Raw genomic sequence first — 24652 nt, 5'->3', positions numbered from 1 at the left:
ATTACTATGTTTTTCAACAGATAATCCCGAATGATTGTGAGCCTCATCTGATGTATACACATGGTAGCCTCATGTTTTGAACATACAACCAGGTCTTCCTATGAATCTGAACTGTCCATACCGGGTTTCTAGAAGAAGTGGAGACATGACAATCAAAGAATGGAAAAAATGTATGGACAGTCGTAAGGAGCTTCTTGGAAGCAACCATCAGCGGAGGGCAAGAATTGGAGATAGGATGATCGCCATTCTTCATAATGGAGAGTCAGGGTCTATATTGTTTTATGCTATTTTACCTTAAGGGTGTTTAGGTCATGTCCTACCTGATACTGATGATCATGTGCTAAGAACAATTATGTAGGGTTGGGTTCGATGACTATGAGGATGATGATCGTATGACTTATTATTAATAACGAGTAGAAGTTGTATGATGATGCATGATTAGTAGGACTTGTTATTATATATGATGATGTATGATGCGAGCATGCATGAGTTATTATATCAGCGGGTGAAATGAATATATATAGCAGCAGCGTTGGTAAACCAAGGACGAAGATATAAGAGAGGACACTTCTCTCTATTAGCTAGCTAATAACAACCTAAAAATAACCCCCCAAACCCCTAAAGCAGTCACTTTTCTAAAAAAAACATAGACTTTTGGTCCCGGTAGGCCCCCTGACTGGGCTCGGCGCACAGGGCCACGTGGAGGCACATTGGTCCCGGTTCGTGTTTGAACCGGGACTAATGGGTGGAGGTATTAGTAACGACCCATTAGTCCCGGTTCATGAACCGGGACTAAAGGCCCTTACGAACCGGGACTATTAGGTGTTTTTCTACTAGTGTTTACTCATTCCATAATGCATGACCCCGTGACTAACTACTTAGTCACATTGAGCTCATTATGATGATGCATTACCGAGTGGGCCCAGAGATTCCTCTCTGTCATACGGAGTGACAAATCCCAGTCTCGATTCGTGCCAACCCAACAGACACTTTCGGAGATACCTGTAGTGCACCTTTATAGCCACCCAGTTACGTTGTGACGTTTGGTACACCCAAAGCATTCCTACGATATCCGGGAGTTGCACAATCTCATGCTCTAAGGAAATGATACTTGACATTAGAAAAGCTTTAGCAAATGAACTACACGATCTTGTGCTATGCTTAGGATTGGGTCTTGTCCATCACATCATTCTCCTAATGATGTGACCCCGTTATCAATGACATCCAATGTCCATGGTCAGGAAACCATAACCATCTATTGATCAATGAGCTAGTCAACTACAGGCTCACTAGGGACATGTTGTGGTCTATGTATTCACACATGTATTATGGTTTCTAGTTAATACAATTATAGCATGAACAATAGACAATTATCATGAACAAGGAAATATAATAATAATCATTTTATTGTTGCCTCTAGGGCATATTTCCAACAGTCTCCCACTTGCACTAGAGTGAATAATCTAGTTCACATCACTATGTGATTGTAATGAATTCAACACCCATGGGGTTTGATCATATCTCGCTTGTGAGAGAGGTTATTAGTCAACGAGTCTGAACCTTTTAGATTCTTGTGTGCTTTACAAATCTCTATGTCATCTTGTAGATGCAGCTACCACGCGCTATTTGGAGTTATTCCAAATAATTGGTCTACTATACGAATCCGGTTAACTACTCAGAATTATCCAGATTAGTGTCAAAGTTTGCATCGGCGTAACCCTTTACCACAAACACTTTTACCACCTCCATAAACGATAAAATTCCTTAGTCCACTAGTTACTAAGGTAACTTTGACCGTTGTCCTGTGACCCATTCCTGGATCACTCTTGTACCCCTTGATTGATTCATGGAAAGGCACACTACAGGTGTGGTACACAGCATAGCATACTGTAGAGCCTACGTCTAAAGCATAGGGGACGACCTTCGTCCTTTCTCTCTCTTCTGCCGTGGTCAGGTCTTGAGTCTTACTCAATAGTCACACCTTATAACACAGCCAAGAACTCCTTCTTTGCCGATCTATTTTGAACTCCTTCAAAATCTTGTCACGGTATGTATTCATTTGAAAGTACTATTAAGCATTTTTTATCTATCCATATAGATCTTGATGCTAAATGTTCAAGTAGCTTAATCAAGGTTTTCCATTCAAAAACACTTTTCAAATAACCTGCTTTCCAGAAACTCTACATCATTTCTGATCAACAATATGTCAATAACATATACTCATCAGAAATTCTATAGTGCTCCCACTCACTTCTTTGGAAATACAAGTTTCTCATAAACTTTGTATAAACCCAAAATCTTTGATCATCTCATCAAAGCGTATATTCCAACTCCGAGATGCTTACTCCAGTCCTTAGAAGGATTGCTGGAGCTTTGCATACTTGTTAGCATCTTTCAGGATTGTCAAAACCTTCTAGTTGTATCACATACAACCTTTCCTCAAGAAAATTGTCGAGGAAACAATGTTTTGACATCCTATCTGCAAGATTTCATAAATAATGCAGTAATTGCTAATATAATTCCAACAGAATCTTAGCATCGCTACGAGTGAGAAAGCCTCATCATAGTCAACTCCTTGAACTTGTCGAAAAATATCTTAACGACAAGTCGAGCTTTCTTAATGGTGATACTTACCATAATTGTCCGTCTTCCTTTTAAAATCCATCTGCACCCAACAACCTTACGACCATCAAGTAGTTCTTCCAAAGTATATACTTTGTTTTCATAAATGGACCCTCTCTCGGATTTTATGGCCTCGAGCCATTCGTCGGAATCCGGGCCCACCATCGCTTCTCCATAGCTCGTAGGTTCATTGTTGTCTAGCAACATGACCTCCAAGACAGGATTACCATACCACTCTGAAGCAGTACGCGTCCTTGTTGTCCAATGAGGTTTGGTAGTGACTTGATCTGAAGTTTCATGATCACTATCATCAACTTCCACTTCAATTGGTGTAGGTGCCACAGGAACAACTTCATGTGCCCTACTACACACTAGTTGAAGTTATGGTTCAATAACCTCATCAAGTCTCCACCATCCTCCCACTCAATTCTTTCGAGAGAAACTTTTCCTCGAGGAAGGACCCGTTTCTAGAAACAATTACTTCTCTTCCGGATCTGAATTAGGAGGTATACCCAACTGTTTTGGGTCTCCTATGAAGATGCATTTATCCGCTTGGGGATCGAGCTTATCAGCATGAAACTTTTTCACATAAGCATCGCATCCCCAAACTTTTAAAAATGACAGCTTAGGTTTCTCTAAACCATAGTTCACACGGTGTCATCTCAACGGAATTACATGGTGCCCTATTTAAAGTGAATGTGGTTGTCTCTAATGCCTAACCCATAAACGATAGTGGTAACTCGATAAGAGACATCATGGCATGCCCCATATCCAATAGGGTGCATCTATGATGTTCGGACACAACATCACACTATGGTGTTCCAGGCGGTATTAGTTGTGAAACAATTTCCACAATGTCTTAATTGTGTACCAAACTCGCAACTCATATCATAGACATTTTATCTTCTTGTCACGACGATCTACACCTTCACTTTGAAATTACTTGAACCTTTCAATAATTCAGACTTGTGTTTCATCAAGTAAATATACTTAGCATCTACTCAAATCATCTGTGAAATAAGAACATAACGATATCCACTGCTTGCCTCGACACTCATTGGACTACACACATCAAAATGTATTACTTCCAACAAGTTGCTTTCTTGTTCCATCTTACTGAAAAATGAGGCTTTCAGTCATCTTGCCCATGTGGTATGATTTGCATGTCTCAAGTGATTCAAAATCAAGTGAGTCCAAACGATCCATCTGTATGGAGTTTCTTCATGCGTACATACCAATAGACATGGTTCGCATGTCTCAAACTTTTCAAAACAAGTGAGTCCAAGGATCCATCAACATGGAGCTTCTTCATGCGTTTTATACCAATATGACTTACATGGCAGTGCCACAAGCAAGTGGCACTATCATTACTATCTTATATCTTTTGGCATGAACATGTCTATCACTACAATTGAGATTCAATAAACCATTCATTTTAGGTGCAAGACCATTGAAGGTATTATTCAAATAAATAGAATAACTATTATTCTCCTTAAATGAATAATCACATTGCGATAGACATAATCCAATCATGTCTATGCTCAACACAAACACTAATTAACAATTATTTAGGTTTAACACCGATCCCGATGGTAGAGGGAGCGTGCGATGTTTGATCACATCAACTTTGGAAATACTTCCAACACATATCGTCACCTCGCCTTTAGATAGTCTTCGTTTATTCCGTAGCCTTTTATTTCGAGTTACTAACACTTAGCAACTGAACCGGTATCTATTACCATGGTGCTACTAGGAGTACTAGTAAAGTACACATTAATATAATGTATATCCAATATACTTCTGTCGACCTTGCCAGCCTTCTCATCTACCAAGTATCTAGGGTAGTTCTGCTTCAGTGACCGTTCCCTCATTACAGAAGCACTTAGTCTCGGGTTTGGGTTCAACCCTGGGTTTCTTCACTAGAGCAGCAACTGATTTGCTGTTTCATGAAGTATCCCTTCTTGCCCTTGCCCTTCTTGAAACTAGTGGTTTTACTAACCATCAACAATTGATGCTCCTTCTTGATTTCTAGTTTCGCGGTGTCAAACATCGCGAATAGCTCAAGGATCATCATATCTATCCCTGATATGTTATAGTTCATCACGAAGCTCTAGTAGCTTGGTGGCAATGACTTTGGAGAAACATCACTATCTAATCTGGAAGATTAACTCCCACTCGATTCAAGTGATTGTAGTACCCGGACAATCTGAGCACATGCTCAACGATTGAGCTTTTCTCCCTTAGTTTGTAGGCTAAGAAAATCGTTGGAGGTCTCATACCTCTTGACGTGGGCACGAGCCTGAAATCCCAATTTCAGCCCTTTGAACATCTCTTATGTTCCGCGACGTTTCAAAATCGTCTTTGGCACTAGAATTCTAAACCGTTTAACATTACTGAACTATCACGTAGTCATCAAAACGTGTACGTCAGATGTTCGCAACATCCACAGACAATGTTTCAGGTTCAGCACATCGAGCGGTGCATTAAGGATATAAGCCTTCTGTGCAGTAATGAGGACAATCCTTGATTTATGGACCCAGTCCGCATAATTGCTATTATCAACTTTCAACTAAATTTTCTCTAGGAACATATCTAAAATAGTAGAACTAAAGTGAGAGCTATGACATAATTTGTAAAGACCTTTTGACTATGTTCATGATAATTAAGTTCATCTAATCAAATTATTAATGAACTCCCACTCAGATAGACATCCCTCTAGTCATCTAAGTGATACATGATCCGAGTCAACTAGGCCGTGTCCGATCATCACGTGAGACGGACTAGTCATCATCGGTGAACATCTTCATGTTGATCGCATCTACTATACGACTCATGTTCGACCTTTCGGTCTCTTGTGTTCGGAAGCCATGTCTGTACATGCTAGGCTCGTCAACTCAACCTAAGTGTTTCGCGTGTGTAAATATGGCTTACACTCGTTGTATGTGAACGTTAGAATCTATCACACCCGATCATCACGTGGTGCTTCAAAACAACGAACTTTCGCAACGGTGCACAGTTAGGGGGAACACTTTCTTGAAATTTTAGTGAGGGATCATCTTATTTATGCTACCGTCGTTCTAAGCAAATAAGATGTAAAAACATGATAAACATCACATGCAATCAAATGGTGACATGATATGGCCAATATCATTTTGCTCCTTTTGATCTCCATCTTCGGGGCACCATGATCATCATCATCACCGGCATGACACCATGATCTCCATCATCATGATCTCCATCATTGTGTCTCCATGAAGTTGTCTCGCCAACTATTACTTCTACTACTATGGCTAACGGTTTAGCAATGAAATAAAGTAATTACATGGCGTTATTCAGTGACACGCAGGTCATACAATAAATAAAGACAACTCCTATGGCTCCTGTCGGTTGTCATACTCATCGACATGCAAGTCATGATTCCTATTACAAGAATATGATCAATCTCATACATCACATATATTTCATTCATCACATCCTTCTTGGCCATATCACATCACATGGCATATGCTGCAAAAACAAGTTAGACGTCCTCTAATTGTTGTTTCAAGTTTTTACGTGGCTGCTATAGGTTTCTAGCAAGAACCTTTCTTACCTACGCCAAAACCACAACGTGATATGCCATTTTCTATTTACCCTTCATAAGGACCCTTTTCATCGAATCCGATCCGACTAAAGTGGGAGAGACTGGCACCCGCTAGCCACCTTATGCAACAAGTGCATGTCAGTCGGTGGAACCTGTCTCACGTAAGTGTACGTGTAAGGTCGGTCCGGGCCGCTTCATCCCACAATACCGTCGAAACAAGATAGGACTAGTAAAGGTAAGCATATTGAACAAAATCAACGCCCACAACAACTTGCGTTCTACTCATGCATAGAATCTACGCAATAGACCTAGTTCATGATGCCACTGTTGGGGAACGTAGCAGAAATTCAAAATTTTCTGTGCAACACCAAGATCAACCTATGGAGATTCTAGCAACAAGAGAGGGAGAAGATGAGCATCTTCATACCTTTGAAGATCGCTAAGCGGAAGCTTTACAAGAACACGGATGAAGGAGTCGTACTCGTAGCGATTCAGATCGCGGTTGATTCCGATCTAAGCACCGAACAATGGTGCCTCCACGTTCAACACACGTACAGCCCGGGGGCGTCTCCTCCTTCTTGATCTAGCAAGGGGAGAGGAGAAGTTGAGGGAGAACTCCGACAGCACGACGGCGTGGTGGTGATGGAGCTCGTGGTTCTCCGGCAGCGCTTCGCCAAGCACTACGGAGGAGGAGAAAGAGTTGGAGGAGGGAGGGGCTGCGCCAAAAACAAGGTTGCTGCAGCCCTCCCACACCCTCACTATATATAGGGGGAAGGGAGGAGGAGGAGGCGCCCTAGGGTTCCCTAGGGGAGGGGCGGCTGCCATAGGGGAAACCCTAGATGGGTTTGTGCGCCCCCACCCCCTAGGAAACTTACCCCCCAAGCCGGGAGGGGCGGCTGCCCTAGGGGTGGCGCCCCCACCTCTCCAGGTTACGTGAGATGGGGTGGGAGTGGCACTCAGCCCCTTACTGGGCTGATGTGCCCCCTCCCCTTGGCCCATAAGGCCCCCCAACACTTGCCGGGGCCTCCGAAACCCCTTTCGGACACGATGGTCATCACCTGGTACCCCCGGAACAATTCCGGACTCCAATACCCTTCGTCCAATATACCGATCTTCACCTCCGGACCATTCCGGAGCTCCTCGTCACATTTGGGATCTCATCCGCGACTCCAGACAACCATCGGTAACCACATACTATTTCCCATAACAACTCTAGCGTCACCGAATCTTAAGTGTGTAGACCCTACGGGTTCGGGAATCATGCAGACATGACCGAGATGTTCTCCGGCCAATAATCAACAACAGGATCTGGATACCCATGTTGGCTCCCACATGTTCCACGATGATCTCATCGAATGAACCACAATGTCGAGGATTCAAGCAATCCCGTTTACAATTCCCTTTGTCAATCGGTACGTTACTTGACCGAGATTCGATCGTCGGTATCCCAATACCTCGTTCAATCTCGTTACCGGCAAGTCACTTTACTCGTTCCGTAATGCATGATCCCGTGACTAACTACTTAGTCACATTGAGCTCATTATGATGATGCATTACCGAGTGGGCCCAGAGATACCTCTCTGTCATACGGAGTGACAAATCCCAGTCTCGATTCGTGCCAACCCAACAGACACTTTCAGAGATACCTGTAGTGCACCTTTATAGCCACCCAGTTACGTTGTGACGTTTGGTACACCCAAAGCATTCCTACGATATCCGGGAGTTGCACAATCTCATGGTCTAAGGAAATGATACTTGACATTAGAAAAGCTTTAGCAAACGAACTACACGATCTTGTGCTATGCTTAGGATTGGGTCTTATCCATCACATCATTCTCCTAATGATGTGACCCCGTTATCAATGACATCCAATGTCCATGGTCAGGAAACCATAACCATCTATTGATCAATGAGCTAGTCAACTACAGGCTCACTAGGGACATGTTGTGGTCTATGTATTCACACATGTATTACGGTTTCCAGTTAATACAATTATAGCATGAACAATAGACAATTATCATGAACAAGGAAATATAATAATAACCATTTTATTGTTGCCTCTAGGGCATATTTCCAACAGTCTCCCACTTGCACTAGAGTGAATAATCTAGTTCACATCACTATGTGATTGTAATGAATTCAACACCCACGGGGTTTGATTATATCTCACTTGTGAGAGAGGTTATTAGTCAACGAGTCTGAACCTTTCATATCCGTGTGTGCTTTACAAATCTCTATGTCATCTTGTAGATGCAGCTACCACGCACTATTTGGAGCTATTCCAAATAATTGTTCTACTATACGAATCCGGTTAACTACTCAGAATCATCCAGATTAGTGTCAAAGTTTGCATCGGCGTAACCCTTTACGACGAACTCTTTTACCACCTCCATAAACGATAAAATTCCTTAGTCCCGGATAATTGTTCCCAGTCCACCTGGCGCCTGGTCCAGATTAGTGTCAAATAATTGTCCAGATTAGTCCCGGATAAAATTCGTTAGTCCAGATTAGTGTCAAATAATTGTTCCCAGTCCACCTGGCGCCTCTGTCGTCTTCCCTCGCCCCGAAGCAGCTGCGTGCCCGCACGCGAGCGACCGCGTCCGCGTCTAAATCGGAGCAGGGCCAATTCAAAGATCAAGATGCCACCCATGTTGGATAAAAGTATCCCTCTCCGTAGCCTCCAATCGTGTACACATCTCTGTAAACAGGTCTCGATTCTCCACGCGTTGTAGAGAGGACCGTAAACGAAGAGTCCCGGTACATCTGTAGATAACCTGCATGAGAGAAGTACTTTTATCATTGAAAACCTTATCATTTCTATTTAGCCAAAGCGACCAAATAACGGCTAGCGCTCCCACCCTGAGAAGAGTTCTAAACTTGTAATCAATCCCATGTAACCAGTTGCCAAAGACATTAGCAACACTACTAGGAGGATACAAGCCAGAAGCTATTTGGATGACTGACCATATAGAACGAGCTAATTTGCATTGGAAGAATAAATGTTTTATTGTCTCATCATGGTGAGAAAAGACACATTGCAAACTTCCATGCCAATTCCTCTTAATAAGGAAACCTGTCAGTGCTTTACCGTATCACAGACTCGCTTTGGAAGATCAGCCGTCGGTGATGATGACCATCTAATCTATCTAAATATATAATAGCTCAGTCCGTCACCCTTTAACCCTTACGAGTTACCCCCTAGGAGGTCGTCTTGACTCCTCCCATCTATCTCTGACTTGGCGACGTCATGGAGGCCCACCTGTAGACGCCGCCCTATCCACTCAGACCAGCCATAGAGGTCGTTGTTTTCTATTCTTGGGCCGACCACACCGATGCACGTGGTTGTATGCCCGACTTTTCTGCCAACATCTTGGTCCATGAGAGTGGCCATGATGGTGTGCTCTTTCTCTTTCAATCAATCATAGTTCAAGATCCAATTTAGGTGCTATGTTTTAGGAATTTGCTATAGTACTATGTTAGGACAGTTTGTTATAGTAGTTTGTTAGGATATTAAGATCCATGTTGTAGCTACATGTACTTAAAGTTTTGATCTAATTAAGTGTCATGTGATAAGAGCTTGCCATAGTACTATGTTAGGATTGTTTGTTGTAAATTGATGAAAATAACTAAAACAGAAGAAAAGAAAAACGAAATAGGAAGAACAACAAAGAATAGGAAAAAAACCACAAAGAAAACAAAAGGCAGCGAAGAAGAAAAAGAAAACTGACCAGGCACCTTGTGAAAGATTTCCAAAAAGGCGTGGCTAGGTCCCGATCAACCGAAATTTAACCAAGTCTCCGTCAAGTGCATAACATGCAAAAGAGAAAAAGAAAATCTGAAAAGAAAATTTTGCATGGATCTCGAATGAGACTTAGCAAGACTGTTCCCAAAATTGAAACCAGCAAACACAACTTAGAAAGGTCAACATAGGCCGGCCCAGCTGGATTACTCTGTGTGTTTTAACAGCGATTTGAGGCAACAAGCATCATATAGGGTGTTCTTGTTCCCCTGCACCCATACCATTGCAGACCCACGGGTGTGGGCTTGGCCTGGGCCACTCACATTTTTATCTGGCCTGCTTGGGGTTTGGACCCACGGTTGCAAGATGTGACATGCCAAGAGGACTGTTGGGCTCCAGAAGAAGATGGAGGAGCTCGCGATGTTGTGCGGGTAGAACGGAGGACGGAGCTACCTGATGGTGCCAAGCTCGCCAGGGTGCGACCGGTTGAGATCCTCTGTAGTACTGTACGGTGTTGTTGTGTGGTTGACATGTGGGGCCGGGTCCACGTGGCAGTGACCGTACTTCATGGTGGGCTACTATAGAGGATCCTAACCTGGGTGCGGCACGGCTGCCCCCAGCGCTCTCGCGGATGCGCCGCGTGTACAACAAGGTAGGAAGTAGGTACTACCGAACGTCTGGCCTCCGGTTCAGTGTGCTGCGAGGCTTGGGCTAATAGTTTGCATTGGCCAGGAATAGAGGAGGCACGTCGTTCCTGAAAACAATAACAACCTGCAATTAATCGTGTCAAACTCACCGGAAATATGGAGTAGATTATGAAAAGTGCAAGTTCCACGTAAGATTCAGATCTTCTGTTGGCGTGCCCTTCATGAAATTATCCCCTTAAAATCTATACTCACTAACAGACATGTAGGCTCGAATGGCTCATGTCCGATCTGCCATCAGGCTGCTGAAGATGTGTGGCACCTGTTGTTTGATTGTATACATGCAGAAGAGTTATTGTAGAGGTTGGGAATTCTGGTTATCATCGAAGAAGCAAAGACAATTGATCGTTCGGGCTCGATCATCCTAGAACATGTACTGTTAGCGGAAGCCACGTCGCTGCCTCCGAAACATAATCTTGATGTTAAACAGGTCCTCGGTGTTGGATCCTGGTAATTGTGGTGGGTTCGGCGGGAGTTCACACATGGCGGATCACCACCTCCACCTATGAGATGGCCTCTCTTTGTCTTAGCAATTTCTAATAATTTTCATCAGGGTAGCTGGAAGAACCGTGATGTCGAGGAAAACAAATGGAGAAAACCAGAACCTAAGTTCGTGAAAGTGAGTGTGCTTCCTTTCACTTGGACGAAGGAACTGGATCCACGTGAGCCGTTATCAGAGATGGTAAAGGAAATTTTCTGGCAGCCCAGTGTCGATTCATTCCTTTTGCAGCAGGCATGGTAACTTCAGAAGCAATGGCAACGCGTGATGCGCTAGTATTTGCTAATTCGCTCGGGTTTTCTCGAGTGGAAGCGGGGCCTGATTCTTTGATGGTGATTAAATACTGCAATTGGGAAACAAGATGGTGGGACGCTGCGGCGGCGATTTTTGCAAAGTGCACGGACGCGGCTACATCTATTGAAAAGGTCACTTTTAAGTATTGCTTTCGTTCTTCTAATGATGTGGCACATGTGCTAGCTAAACACAGTTTTTGTAATAGGATTTCTAGTATAGTTGGATGGGCGAGCCCGCGGCGGTTTGTCTCCAGACTAATGGATAATGTATTTCCCTTTAAGTTGCAATAAAGCTTGTAATGATGGTCATCCCAAAAAAAGTCATGTCTATGGACAAGTGGCAACGACACACCATGCATGTGTTTCATAATCGTTGGCTATGTGCTGGACGGGATAATAGTTAAGAATTATCTTATATTAGGATTACATGTCTGAAATTATTATAATGAAAAATAAAAATTACACGAGTACATATATGGCTGGTTATTAATAAAAAATATGCAAGTACATATATAGTTGATTATGAAATGAAGGGGCTCTGCTTGTAGCAGTCCAGGTTGCCGCCGTAGCCGATACCAAAGATGTTGCAGTAGCGTTTGTAGAACCCAATTCGGTCAGCAATAAGATTATCATGCCTGTGCCCACACTCGATCCCGCCGTTGACAATGTTGGTGATGATGCCAAAACCAGGCACCCACCCCGCGGCCCGGTTTGTCATCGACGGTTCCCATTATCCCGTGATCACTGCATGGCTCGAGGGCTTGGGCGGTTGCGCCGTCATCCAAAACCAGATGGCAGTTTTGAACGACACTGTCGGGTTTGTGGCCACTAAGTTTGGGTTGCCCAATAGATCGGCCCCAATGGCCCGGCCTGCTTGTCGGTAGTTGTAGTTGTGAGATACTCCGTCCGTAAACTAATATAAGAGCGTTTAGAATACTAAAGTAGTGATCTAAACACTCTTATATTAGTTTACAGAGGGAGTAGTTGGATCGGCCCGCGGCCATAGTAGCTCTTTCCGGGCGCACATGGCCACTGCATGCTTGGGGTGCAGTAGTTGGAGGTGGGGTTCTGCTCCTGCTTGAAGGAGTAACCCCATGCATAGGGCCCGTTTGGGGCTGTGGGCCACTCGCCAGTTGTCTCATGAGAGGTTTGTGCTAGAAAGGCGGCCACCTCGTGCTTTCGGGTGGCCAGGGACGGAGCTGGCATGTAGGCATTGGGGTCAATTGACCCCAATGGAATTCCTAAATCCTTCATTATCTTAGTAGTAATCACTGTTGATTTATAGAAGATGACCCCATTGCCATGGATATGACCCCATCAACCTTTTTTTCTAGCTTCGTCCCTGCGGGTGGCGGTGTCGCCTGTGATACCGAAGCCAGGAAAGGCGGCGGCGGCTGCGATGAAGGCATCATAGGTCTTTATATAAGTATAAAGACCTATATTGACGCTCTCATCGTATGACGTGGCAACGCAGCACAGCTCATGTTATTTTTTAGGCAAAGCTGGCTGGCCGCTGAGTTGGCCGCTGGCTGGCCGCAACATGTCTTTATATAAGTATGTTTTGCGCTGCAAGAACAAGGTACCAGATTTGTCTCCTCCTCACTGCCTTCCATCTTGGCGGCTTAGTTCCGAGTACGGCAACAAACAGCTAGCCATTACAGCTAGCCATTACAGCCTTCCATCTTGGCAGATCAAGGTGCATGTGGAATTTACGTTGATATATAGACTAGTACAGTGGGGATAAAAAGGAACAGGAGATTCAACAAAAATATGAAGAAAAGAATAACGCAAAGAAATTGGTATTAATGCCAAGGACGTGGCATGCATGCAATGCAATACTGAAAAGAAATTAATACCAAGGGCAGTAGGAGGGGTGAGCATATATGCGTTGTTGCGCAGCGTGTGACCGTTATGTGCAACAGAAATAACACAACCAGAAAGGTGAGAGGCGCTATGTGAGCATCAAGTTGCATGCAACCGATTAGAGTCGTTTTGCTCATACGTAGACAAGTTTGTTATTAATCTTCAAGTGTATGCAGAGATGGCCTAAAACGCATTTAATAGAATCCTTTTATTGAGATTTTGCACACGACTTGGTGCAAATTCCAAACATTACTTTAACTTACAAATAACGCCTTGGTATGAAAAAAATATTAAAATTAGCCTCTTTAAGATCAGAATAGTCATGCAAAAACCGTACCAAAAATATTATATGTGTAGCATGCTTCTTAATGTACTATGAATTTCTGCTAGGCCTCAGTGTGCGCCTCTCTGCCGCGGACGGGCACAATCTGGATGTTGGTGGGCCGTGCTGACTGATATTTCAGTGGACATGTCAATTATCTCTATCTCTCTCATTGCAACACATGGGCATATGTGCTAATTGAAAATTATGATTGGAAGTCACCATTGGATGACCCTTTTTGGGAAGACCAAAATAGATATAAAGGTGGTCCAAAACAAAGCTCTAATGGAGAAGTTGTGACAATATTAGAGAACCTCTTGTTGACACCAGATCATGGCACTGTATAAAACGCAATTAAAATGACCTCAAATGAAAAGATTTCGACATGAATAATCTTTAAATCGTCGAAACGGAAGATTTTGACATTTGGATTGTCTTCATCCAAGGTCGTATGCAGAAGACAATGTCAAAACTATGTGGTGCAGTAGCATATGACCCAACGTCCGGCCTTGGCCCGGACATCCGGAGTATTATCTAGGAAGACGATAGAAGTTGAAAGTTGTGGCCAAATTGTCCGGGTTGGAACCCGGACATCCGGCAATCATCCGTCTTGGAACCTGCACATCCGGGCAAATATTCAGCATCTTCTCTGTTGCAGAAGATACAAAACTGACCAAAATACCCTCAATATTACCTTGAATCAAAAAAAAAAACGTTCAGCGTGAAAGTTGTTCTCGTTGAAGCGGAAATATTTATTTTTGGGGTCATCTCCGTCCGAGATCATATGCGCATTCTGCTGGCCGGAAACTTTACTTTTGTAGGATAAATTGGGCATGACCGGATTACCTCAAATATTCCTAGAATTATCAGTATTTTATTCTAACATTACATAATTGTTTCAAAATTAGTAGATACTTTTTTATGAACAAAATTGGCCAGAAAAGGCCCAGAAATTGAAATGTCGTTCAGGGTTCAGATCATGACTTTACATAGTTTTGGCCCAAAATTACTAAATTAATTGGGCTGCAACTGATCATTATTAAAACATGTAATACAGTTACCTCGTTACTATCTATAGCCAAGAAACAATTTATTTGAAGTGATTATCTCCCATTTAATTAGCGGTAGGTTGCAAAGTGTTACCCACACATTCGTAATCCATTTTTTTTCCACATAATTGTATGTCTGAGTTTTAGTCAAATTTCTCTAATTGTCTCTGTGCCCAAGTAACAAAAATTGTATTCTCTTTAAGGTTGTTGTATAACATTGAGGTGGTAAGCCCGCCGAATTTGAAGGGGTAAGTAGAACATCCCATTGCTCACAGCCAAACACTGATGGTTTCCATCTGCTCAGAATCAGACCAGTGGCTCGGTGTGCCGCCTGGTGTGAGGTGAGCGCTACAGCATCGCTTGCAAACGAGTGGGCTTGATGGCGTCATGCATGGAAGAGGCCGGGCCTAATCATTTGCATTGGCAACTATAGACCCATGACGCACAACGAGTAACCCACAATCGTGTGTGTATTGCCTGACCGTTGAAATATTTTGTTTTAGGATTATATTTCTAAAACATTTATACTCCCTACATCATAAAATAAGTGTCACTGGTTTATTACAAAGTAATATCTCAAGAAAAAAATATAGGAAAATGCTTCTGGTTGTAGCAGTCGAGGTTGTCACCATGGGTGACGCCGAGGATGTGACAATAGCGCTTGTAAAACCCGATCCGGTCAGCAACACGCTTATCATACCCATGCCCGCACTCCTTCCCGCCGTTGACGATGTTGGTGATCACGCCGAACCCAGGCACTCGCCCTGCAACCTGGTCCGCTGCTGAAGGATTCCAATGGCCCGTTATCACCGCGTGGCTCGAGGGCTTGGGTGGCTGCACTGTCATCCAGAACCACATCGCCGTCTTGAATGACACGATCGAGTCCGTGGCCACCAAGCCCGGGTTGCCTAGCAGGTCAGCCCCGATGCCCCGGCCCGCCGGCCCATAGTTATAGTTGTGAGAGAGCTGGATGGGCCCCCGGCCATAGTAGCGTCTTCCGGGGGCACATGGCCATATCACGCTTGGGGTGCAGTAGTTGGATTTAGCGCGCTCCTGTTTGAAGCAATAGCCCCACGCGTAGGGCCCGTTTGGGGCTGTAGCCCATCCGCCGGTGGTCTCATGGGAGGTCTGCGCTAGGAAGGCGGCCACCTCACGCTTTCGGGTGGCGGTGCCGCCCGTGGTGCCGAAGCCCGGAAAGGCGGCCGCGGCAGCTAGGAAGGCCTCGTAGGTGTAGAATCCCTTAGCTTGGCACGCCCTATTGTTGCGGTGCAGCAGCATCTGGTCGAAGAGGGAGCGGGAGACGATGGAGGAAACGCCACCACCGGAGGGGTCAGGCGTGCCGCAGCCAGAGCACTGGCTCTGGCAGCCGTGGCCGCAGTACTCCGGGGTAGAGCCGCACCAGCCGAAGCGGCTGCAGCAGAGGCAGTTCGGGCAGGTCGCCCCGCCGGCTTGCGAACCGCACTCCGCGGCGCGCGCACAGGCGATGGCCATGGCCGCCGTGGCTAGCACGGACACAACCGCGAGCGCTCTCATCGTGTACAAAGTGCCAATGAAGCACACAGCTCGGTTGGCCGCTGGCTGGTGCAAGTGTGTGTACGTGCCAGAAGCGGTGGGGAGTGTCACGTTTTTATATATGTGTCGCGCACTCGCGCTCGCGCAGCAAGAAATAGGCAGCAATCAAACCTGGCGGCTCCGATCCGGCCGAGGGGTGAGTTGATCGAGAGCGTGTATTTGTAACTTTGTATGCATGGATGGCAGAAAAATAGATAGATGACGCATGGGCAGGCATTCATGGACGGCGTCCTTGGAATAGAGTCACCTCGTTACTATCTATAGCCAAGAAAAATGCACGGCATCCATGAAATACAGTTACCTCGTTACTATCTATAGCCAAGAAAAATGCACGGCGTCCATGGAATACAGTTACCTCGTTACTATCTATAGCCAATAAACAATTTATACGAAATGATTATCTCCCATTTAATTTGCGGTAGCTAGCAAAGTGTTACCCACACATTCGTAATCTATATTTTTCCACATAATTTTATGTCTTGGTCAAATTTCTCTAATTGTCTCCGTGCCCTAGTAAAAAAAACTCTACTTTTTTTTGCCCCAAAGTGAACACCCTAATCCGAGACACATTGCAACATCTCATGTACCGTTAAGTGTTACTCACACAATCGTAATCAATAGTTTCACCTAGTCAAGCTAGTCTTTTTTGGGGCGACCTAGTCGAGCTAGTCGGGTTGGTCTTTTTTGAACAAACTTTAGTCTAGGTTCTTATCGCTAAAAAAAATAGTGTACGTTACGAATCTGATATCTTGTTAGGCTTCCTCATTGAAAGTTACAAAGGCCATGTGCTAATATGTGCAGACTTAGTAGGGTCACTGAGATGTGTAAGTCATGCATACTTTCCAAATATGTGAATAATTGCTCATCTATATAATACAGTTTCTGGCAAAAATTTCACATAAATTTAGCTATTATTATGCCAAATCTGATTGTAATTTGTTCAAATTATAGACTAGGTTCCACGGCTTGATCTTTGTTGGGAAATAACCGACAATAGTTTTGTAGAGGGAATTCTGGAACCTGCTTCATGTTTTATGTTTTATATTATCTATTTTCTATAGAGAAGTCCACTTAAAACCCTCAACTATTCGGTTTGTCAAAGAATGAAGCCTCAACTCAAAAACCGGCTAAGAATCAACACCGGACTCCGCAAACAAAATCTGGCCCTGATTTTGCCGAGCATGTCAGATTATGACCCGTTGACCATCCAGCTTTCAGATCCCAATCAGCAACGGCGTCAGCACTGAATAAAATAGGAGGATAATTCATCTTGGAGCCCGGGCTCATCCGCTCCCTCTCACCAAACAATTCAAAAAAAATACTAGAAAAATTCAAAAAATTCCAATTTTTTTTGTGGTGGTAGATAATTTGACGCGTGAGGTGCGCCCCAAAATTCAACTTATTTGGACATCTGAGTAGCTCTCGGCAAAAAAGAAAAATTGGGTCAAAACAGTGCGTGAACAGTAAACATTTTTACAAACCCTGATTTTGTCTTTTTTGCCGAGAGCTGCTCAGATGCTCAAATGAGCTGAATTTTGGGGCGCACCTCACGCGTCAAATTATCTACCACCACAAAAAAAATTGGAATTTTTTGAATTTTTCTAGTATTATTTTTGAATTTTTTTCTAAGCATGGGTGCAGCTGAGCCCGGGTGCAGATTAGCCGCACTCAGTAAATAAAAAGGAAAGGAAAATAATTTTAGGATATTTTAAAATCTGTTTAGCCAAAACATATAAAACTTTCACAAAATGATCAATATATTAGTCTTTAGTTCTCAGAATTATTTCGATTTTTTCAGGATAGTTTTATTTGTTTTTGACAAACTTTGGATTTTTTTTTTGTAATTTCAGGGTTTTTAAAATCTGTCCAGGCAAAATATCTCAAACTTGCATAGAATTATCAGTATACTATTCTTGATTTCTGGAGAATTGTTTCCAGATTTTTATAATACTTACATTAAAAAATTGGCTAAAAAAGGGTTTGAAATTGTAATTTTGTATTATTTTTAAATTTGTTTGGCATAAACATTTGAAAGTTTCCCAAAATGACCATTACATTAGTCTTGAGTTTACAGAATTATGTCAAAAATTTCTAGATATTTTATTGTTGGAAATGTTTTAACCAAAAGGGGCCGAAATTGTTTGGGTCTAATTTGACAAATAGAATAGTTCGGTGTTGTAAAGTGGACTTCTCATTTTTCTTTTATATGCATGCTTTTTTCGCAGATTTTTTTAAAGCTGCGGAGTCGAGATGATGTGGACCAGGTCGAGATCATGATTTTACATAGTCCCTCCATTCCAATAAATTAGACCTATAGTGTATATTTTTGTGACTTCGAAATTATATATTATTAAAAACTTTTTGAATACGAATTGAATGGTATAAATGTTTTCATATATTACTATAATCTAAATTTGGTTGGTCTAATTTTCCTTTGGAGGTGCATTTTGTTAGTTAATTTATGATATCGTTTGGTCGGTCTAATTTATGATCAAAGTTTAATTAATTGAGGCAGTACTTTTAGGCCAAGATTACTAAATAAGTTGGCCTAACATATAGGACATTTACCCCTTAATAAAACAGGATAAACCCAAAGGAACCTGCCTCAAAACCCTAGCTACACACGCACGCAATGTGGCTCGCTCAATCTCTGCCGCCGCTTCTCTCCGGTCTCCGGCGCCCTGCATCGCGCGCATACGCCTCGTTGGAAGCCGGCACATTAAACAACAACCCGGTGCAACAGCTGCGGCGCAAAACAGGAGCAGCGGCGGCGGCATCTGTACGTGGTTCTGGATGACTGGAAGCACGCGCTGGGCAGCAACATCGTCGTCATGACCGAGGACGACGACACTCACGTACGACACGGAGACGGCAGCGCTGCACACCACGACGAGGAATCCCGCAACAGACAGGTTGCTACCACGCCATGGCCGCCGGCAACAATCTGCACACGTTCGATTCCGACGGCTACATGCTCAACTTTGACGAGTCCGGCGTGCCCCACTGGGAGGTCGGCCCCGTGCCACGCTTCACCCCTCACAAGGACAGCTACGTCTCCGCGTGCGCTTTGCACCCCAACGGGCGCACCATCTTCGTCTCCGTCAGGCGCCGCTCTGGGGACTACAGCACCAACTTCGTGGAGGAGGAGCCGCAGAAGAGTAATCTACAGCTGGGGACCTTCACACTGGACACGAAGAGCGAGCACGACTGGGAGGCTTGGAAGTGGCACGACGAGTGGTACCTGTCGTTCGAGGGCCAGGGGCACTACGACGGTGACCTGGGCGCGTGGGTTGGGATGACCCACGTAGTGCGCGACTGCCATGGCTACCGCAACGACGACCACGAGCACCTCTGCTCCTGTGACGTTCCGGACTACCGCAAAGAGGAGGAGGAGGAGGAGGAAGAAGAAGACGACGACGACGACGAGGATGAAGAGGAGGAAAAGGAGAAGCTTGTCCTGGGAGTCTGCCCGCCGCCGGTGCCTCACTGGAGTCTGTCCGCAGAGAAGCTGACGTTCCTGGAGCCCAAGCTTAAGAGTATGGGGCGTGATGTGCTCCTCCACACCGGTGGCAGAGGCACGTTTTGCCTCGTCGAGCGCGCCCTGTGCAAAGGCGTCAGCTCCAGCTGCTCCAAAGCCGACGGCGACGATGACGAATGCCTGCTCCGCGTGACCATGTGCCGCATCAGGTACGGCAGGAACGGGCGAGCTCGTGGCCGCCCCGCTCTGGCCTGGTCGGTCGTACCTCACAGGGAAATCAAACATCCGGATTGGTGAGCCAACATGGTCATGGTATCAAAAAAGGACAAATCCTGACGCCTATCTGTCCATTTCAAAGACCTTAGCAAGGCTTACCCTAAAGACCCTTTCTCATTACCCCGCATTGACCAAATCATTGACGCGACTGTAGGACACGATTCATTGTGTTTCCTCAACGCTTATTTCGGATACCATCAGAATAAAATGAAGAAATCGGATCAGGCCGCAACAACGTTCATCACCCCTTACGGTCCTTTCTGCTTCAATACTATGCCCTTCGGACTAAAAAATGCTGGGGCTTCCTACCAGCGTATGATTCAAACATGCTTGAAAAAATGAATAGGCAAAATAGTCGAAGCATACGTAGACGACGTGGTCATCAAGACAAAGTGCGTCGAGACACTCGTGGACGATCTTCGCCTCACCTTTGGCAACCTCCGAACATACGACATACGGCTTAATCCGAAAAAATGTGTCATCGGAGTCCTAGCCAGAAAATTGTTACGATTTATTGTTTCCCATAAAGGAATTGAAGCAAACCCAGCCAAGATCCGAGCTCTGTAACAATTGGTTATACCAATAGACCTAAAGCAAGTCCAAAAACTAGCAGGGTGCGTGCGGCCTTAAGCCGTTTTATCTCCAAGTTGGGAGAAAAAGCATTACCACTCTACAAGCTACTACGACACACTGGTAACTTTGAATGGACGAACGCTGCAACAGCCGGATTTGAAGAAATCAAGGCCCTACTTGCAAGCAACCCAATCCTAGCTGCCCCAGGTGTTCGCGAGCCTATGTTATTATACATTTCAGCAACTAACAGTAGTTAGTACCGTACTCGTCGTCGAACGAGGGGAAGAGGGACATAAATTCCCCACCCGAAAACCAGTCTATTATGTATCCGAGGTCCTCACACCTTGCAAATCCCGATACCCCCACTACCAGAAGATAGCCTATACGGTCTACATGGCATCCCGTAAACTGCGACACTATTTTCAAGTGTTCGATCATAGTGGCATCAGAAGTACCACTTAACGACATTATCAATAACAGGGACGCCACTGGCCACATAACTAAATGGGCCATTGTAACGCCCCGGATTCGATGCGCCAGGTGTCTTCCAGTTATTCGCCGTCATTGCCATGTTATTTGCCTGCGTGTTGCATTTTGCCATGTCATCATCTGCATTTCATCTGCATGTTTTCTGAAACATGCATCCGTTCGGGTTCCCCCGGTTCTCTCCATTGTCCGTTCTGAGCACAGCCACACTCGCACGCTCATGTTGCCCCTCTCAGACCTTGTTTCGTGAGCGGGATAAAAATGTTCTCGGAATGGAATGATACTTGGCATGCAGTGTTGTTTTAGAGTAGGTAGACCGTCCGTCAAAGTTCGTTCCATTTGAAGGTCGTTTGATGCCCCAACGGTTAACCGCGCACATTGAAACCCCCTTTTATCTTGCAGCCCAGCAACCCTCCAAATCAGCCGACTAACCCAGCAAGCTCCCCTCCATGCTCTCGGTCATTCGATCACGATCGTGTGGATGAAAACCGCACCTCATTTGGACACTCCTAGCTCCCTCTACCTATAAATAGGTGCCCTCCCCCGAAATTCGCGGATGAATCCAACCTAACCCTAGATCAAACCTCCCTCCGCACCGCCGGACATGTCCGCCAATGACCGGACACGTCCGCCGCCGCCCCACGCCCAACCAGCGCCCGCCACGTGTCCCGGCGCCGCCTCCCTCCGCCGCAGGCCCGCCAAGCCCACGGGAGCCCGAGCCCCACGCCCGCGCCTCCACGCCTGACCCCGTCACCGACCGCGCCGTGCCATTTCCCTCGCCGGCGACCGCCGCCGCCGGCCACCCGACCGTGCACTGTCGCCTCCCCGTCTCCGCCTCCGGTACCGCGCCGTCCGCCTCCCCGCATGCCGCCAGCGCCCGAGCTCGCCGCCGGCCGCTGCCTTGCCCGCCGTCTCACCGACCCCGCCACCTTCGAGCTCCGGTCGCCACTCGCCGGAGCGGCACCGCAGCGCGCTGCCGTTCGCCCGCGCCTCCGGGACCCCGCCGCGTGGAGGGCCCCGCCGCCGGCCTTGTCTTCACCCGCACCGGCCAGATCCAGCCGGATCCGCCGCCGCGCTCGTCGCCGCCGGCCAGCGACCTCGTCGGACCTTCGTCGGAGTTGCTTGGACAAGATCCTCCAGCACACCCATCCAAACGCCTGCGCCGCCCCTGGACCGCTTCGTCCCACTGTACCATCCCGTCCGGTTTTTTGCGAGGTGAAAATTTGACTAAGTCCCTGAAATATTTTCATTCTAGTGCCATATTCATCATGCCATAACTTCATGTGTGCTGCTCCGTTTCATGCATATGATATATCAAAATGTTCATCATGATATGCTCTTCATTTCATTCCATTGTGCAATGCTTGTTTGAGTCCATCTTGATGTCCTTATCATCGTTGCAAGAGTGCTATATGTTGTTAACTGCTGTCTGTTAACAGAACTTGGTGATTTGTCTTTTTCATCGCATTTTGTGTGTGCATCCTATGAGCTTAATGTCTACATGAGTTTTGAGCTACATCATGCCATCTTTACAGGGGTGCAATCCTTATATTTGTGTGTGTCTTGTACTGAGTGCATCAAGCTCGTGAAGTAGGGTACTTGCTGTTACTGTTTTGCTAGGCTGAATCTGTTATATCATGATGCTATGTAAACCCGCTGCTACAGGTCATTCTATGCATAATCTGGAGATGTTCACTAAGGATGTTTTGTTACAAATGTCATGCTCTATCCATCCATGTCCCTGGTTGAACATTGTAGCCTACTGTAGCTTGTTGTAATATTGCTCCCAAATTGCTAAATAATGTTGCTGTCAGCCTGTTAACATAAATATGAAGTTGCTCTTGCCAAGGTGACCAACAGTAATATTGCTCTCAAGTTCAGTTTTGCCATGATCTTGCTAGTGATCCATGCGCCCTATGAACTTGCTCTTGCCATGCTTAGCTTCATAAATATGTCATATTACTGTTGGTCACCTTGCCATGACATGTATTGCTCTGTGGTGAGTGGTACAGGCTCACCAACATGCCTACTTATTGTTGTTCCTGCCATGTCTGAATCTGTCATATCATTTGCCATGTTTGCATGGATGCTACCATGTTTTATGTTGATCTTTAGAATTAGTTCAGTAAGGGAGTTTTGTTTTTTGTCTTTAGTACAAGCATGCCATGCCTTTGTTTGCCATGATAGCTTCCTGTAGCATGTTATTTGATAGCTCTAAACATTGCATCCTGTTGTTATTTCTGCTAAGTATGAAACTGTTATTAGTTGCAATCTTGCCATGTCCTTTTGAGCATGTTATAGTGTTTTCTGGAGATAGCTCAGTGTTCATGTTTTGTCATGCTTTACCTGTACATAATGTCCATGCCTTTTGTTTGCACGTTGAGATGTTGTAGCATATTGTTTTGATGCTTGCTAGATGCCTAGTTGATGTTTTGGACAACTTGTCCTTCAATTTTGTAGAGTGTATGTGTTGAACCGTTGCTCCGTTTTGAGCATGCTCTATATGAAACTTGCTTGATTTTGCATGAAGTTTGATATTATAATGTTGCATCCATGTTTTGGGAGTGTTTCCTTGATGTTTGTATGCATTTTGCATCAATGCCATGTTTAACTTGTTTTACTCATATCTTCTAGGCCGTAGCTCCGAACTAAATGAATTTTATATGTAACTTGACTAGAATCTCGTGTAGATCATCTTGGTGCATCTTAACTTGATGTTTAACAACTTGAACATAAGGTTTATTCAGATCTGGACCTATTTTGAAATTTGCATATGAGGACTTATCGGAATTGTTATATGTTGTTCCCGGCCTCATTTAAACTTGCCTTGATGTGTTGCTCGTTTATGCATCATCTCTTGCCATGAGTAGCTTCATGTAGTCTTGTCTGGCATCATACATGGTTGAGCATCATGTCTTGTATATGTGTGGTGTGTTTACCATGTTGTGTGCTTCTTCTCGATAGTTCCCATTTCGTTTCGATCGTGAGGATTCGTTCGTCTATGCTTGGTTCGTCTTCGTGGCTTCATCTTCTTCATGGACTCGTTCTTCTTACTTGCGGGATTTCAGGCAAGATGACCGCTACCCTGGATCTCACTACTATCATTGCTATGCTAGTTGCTTCGTTCTATCGCTTTACCGCGCTACCTATCACTTGTTCTTCAAGCATCCCAAAATTTCCATGTTAGCATCTAACCTTTTCACCCTTCCTAGCAAACCGTTGCTTGGCTATGTTACCGCTCTGCTCAGCCCCTCTTATAGCGTTGTTAGTTGCAGGTGAAGTTGAAGATTTCCCCATGGTGGACAGGATTATGTTGGGATATCACAATATCTCTTATTTAATTAATGCATCTATACAAGGGTGGAAGACTCGGCCTTATGCCTGGTGTTTTGTTCCACTCTTGCCGCCCTAGTTTACGTCATACCGGTGTTATGTTCCTTGATTTTGCGTTCCTTACACGGTTGGGTGATTTATGGGACCCCCTTGATAGTTCGCTTTGAACAAAACTCCTCCAGCAAGGCCCAACCTTGGTTTTACATTTGCCTCACCTAGCCTCTTTCCCTTAGGAGTCGCGCTCTCGAGGGTCATCTTTA

The 24652-nt window shown here is 44.9% G+C and overlaps 1 protein-coding gene and 1 pseudogene across 1 annotated transcript; both read right to left on the bottom strand.

Annotated features, from left to right (window-relative positions):
* Positions 1-11960: 11960 nt before the first annotated feature.
* Positions 11961-13053, bottom strand: LOC119339657 (annotated as a pseudogene).
* Positions 13054-15250: 2197 nt separating this feature from the next.
* On the bottom strand, positions 15251-16210 carry LOC119338883 (26 kDa endochitinase 1-like). Its single transcript, XM_037611091.1, has one exon. It carries the CDS (start codon positions 16205-16207, stop codon positions 15251-15253), a length of 957 nt encoding a protein of 318 aa, XP_037466988.1. The 5' UTR covers positions 16208-16210.
* Positions 16211-24652: the final 8442 nt, after the last annotated feature.

Source organism: Triticum dicoccoides, chromosome 7B (assembly GCF_002162155.2).
Source record: "Triticum dicoccoides isolate Atlit2015 ecotype Zavitan chromosome 7B, WEW_v2.0, whole genome shotgun sequence".
Taxonomy (NCBI): Eukaryota; Viridiplantae; Streptophyta; class Magnoliopsida; order Poales; family Poaceae; genus Triticum; species Triticum dicoccoides.
This window is presented reverse-complemented; position numbering and strand designations above follow the sequence as displayed.

Bases quoted from the DNA above. Each gene is read 5' to 3' on its own strand.
- LOC119338883 (XM_037611091.1), bottom strand. From the start codon at position 16,207: ATGAGAGCGCTCGCGGTTGTGTCCGTGCTAGCCACGGCGGCCATGGCC.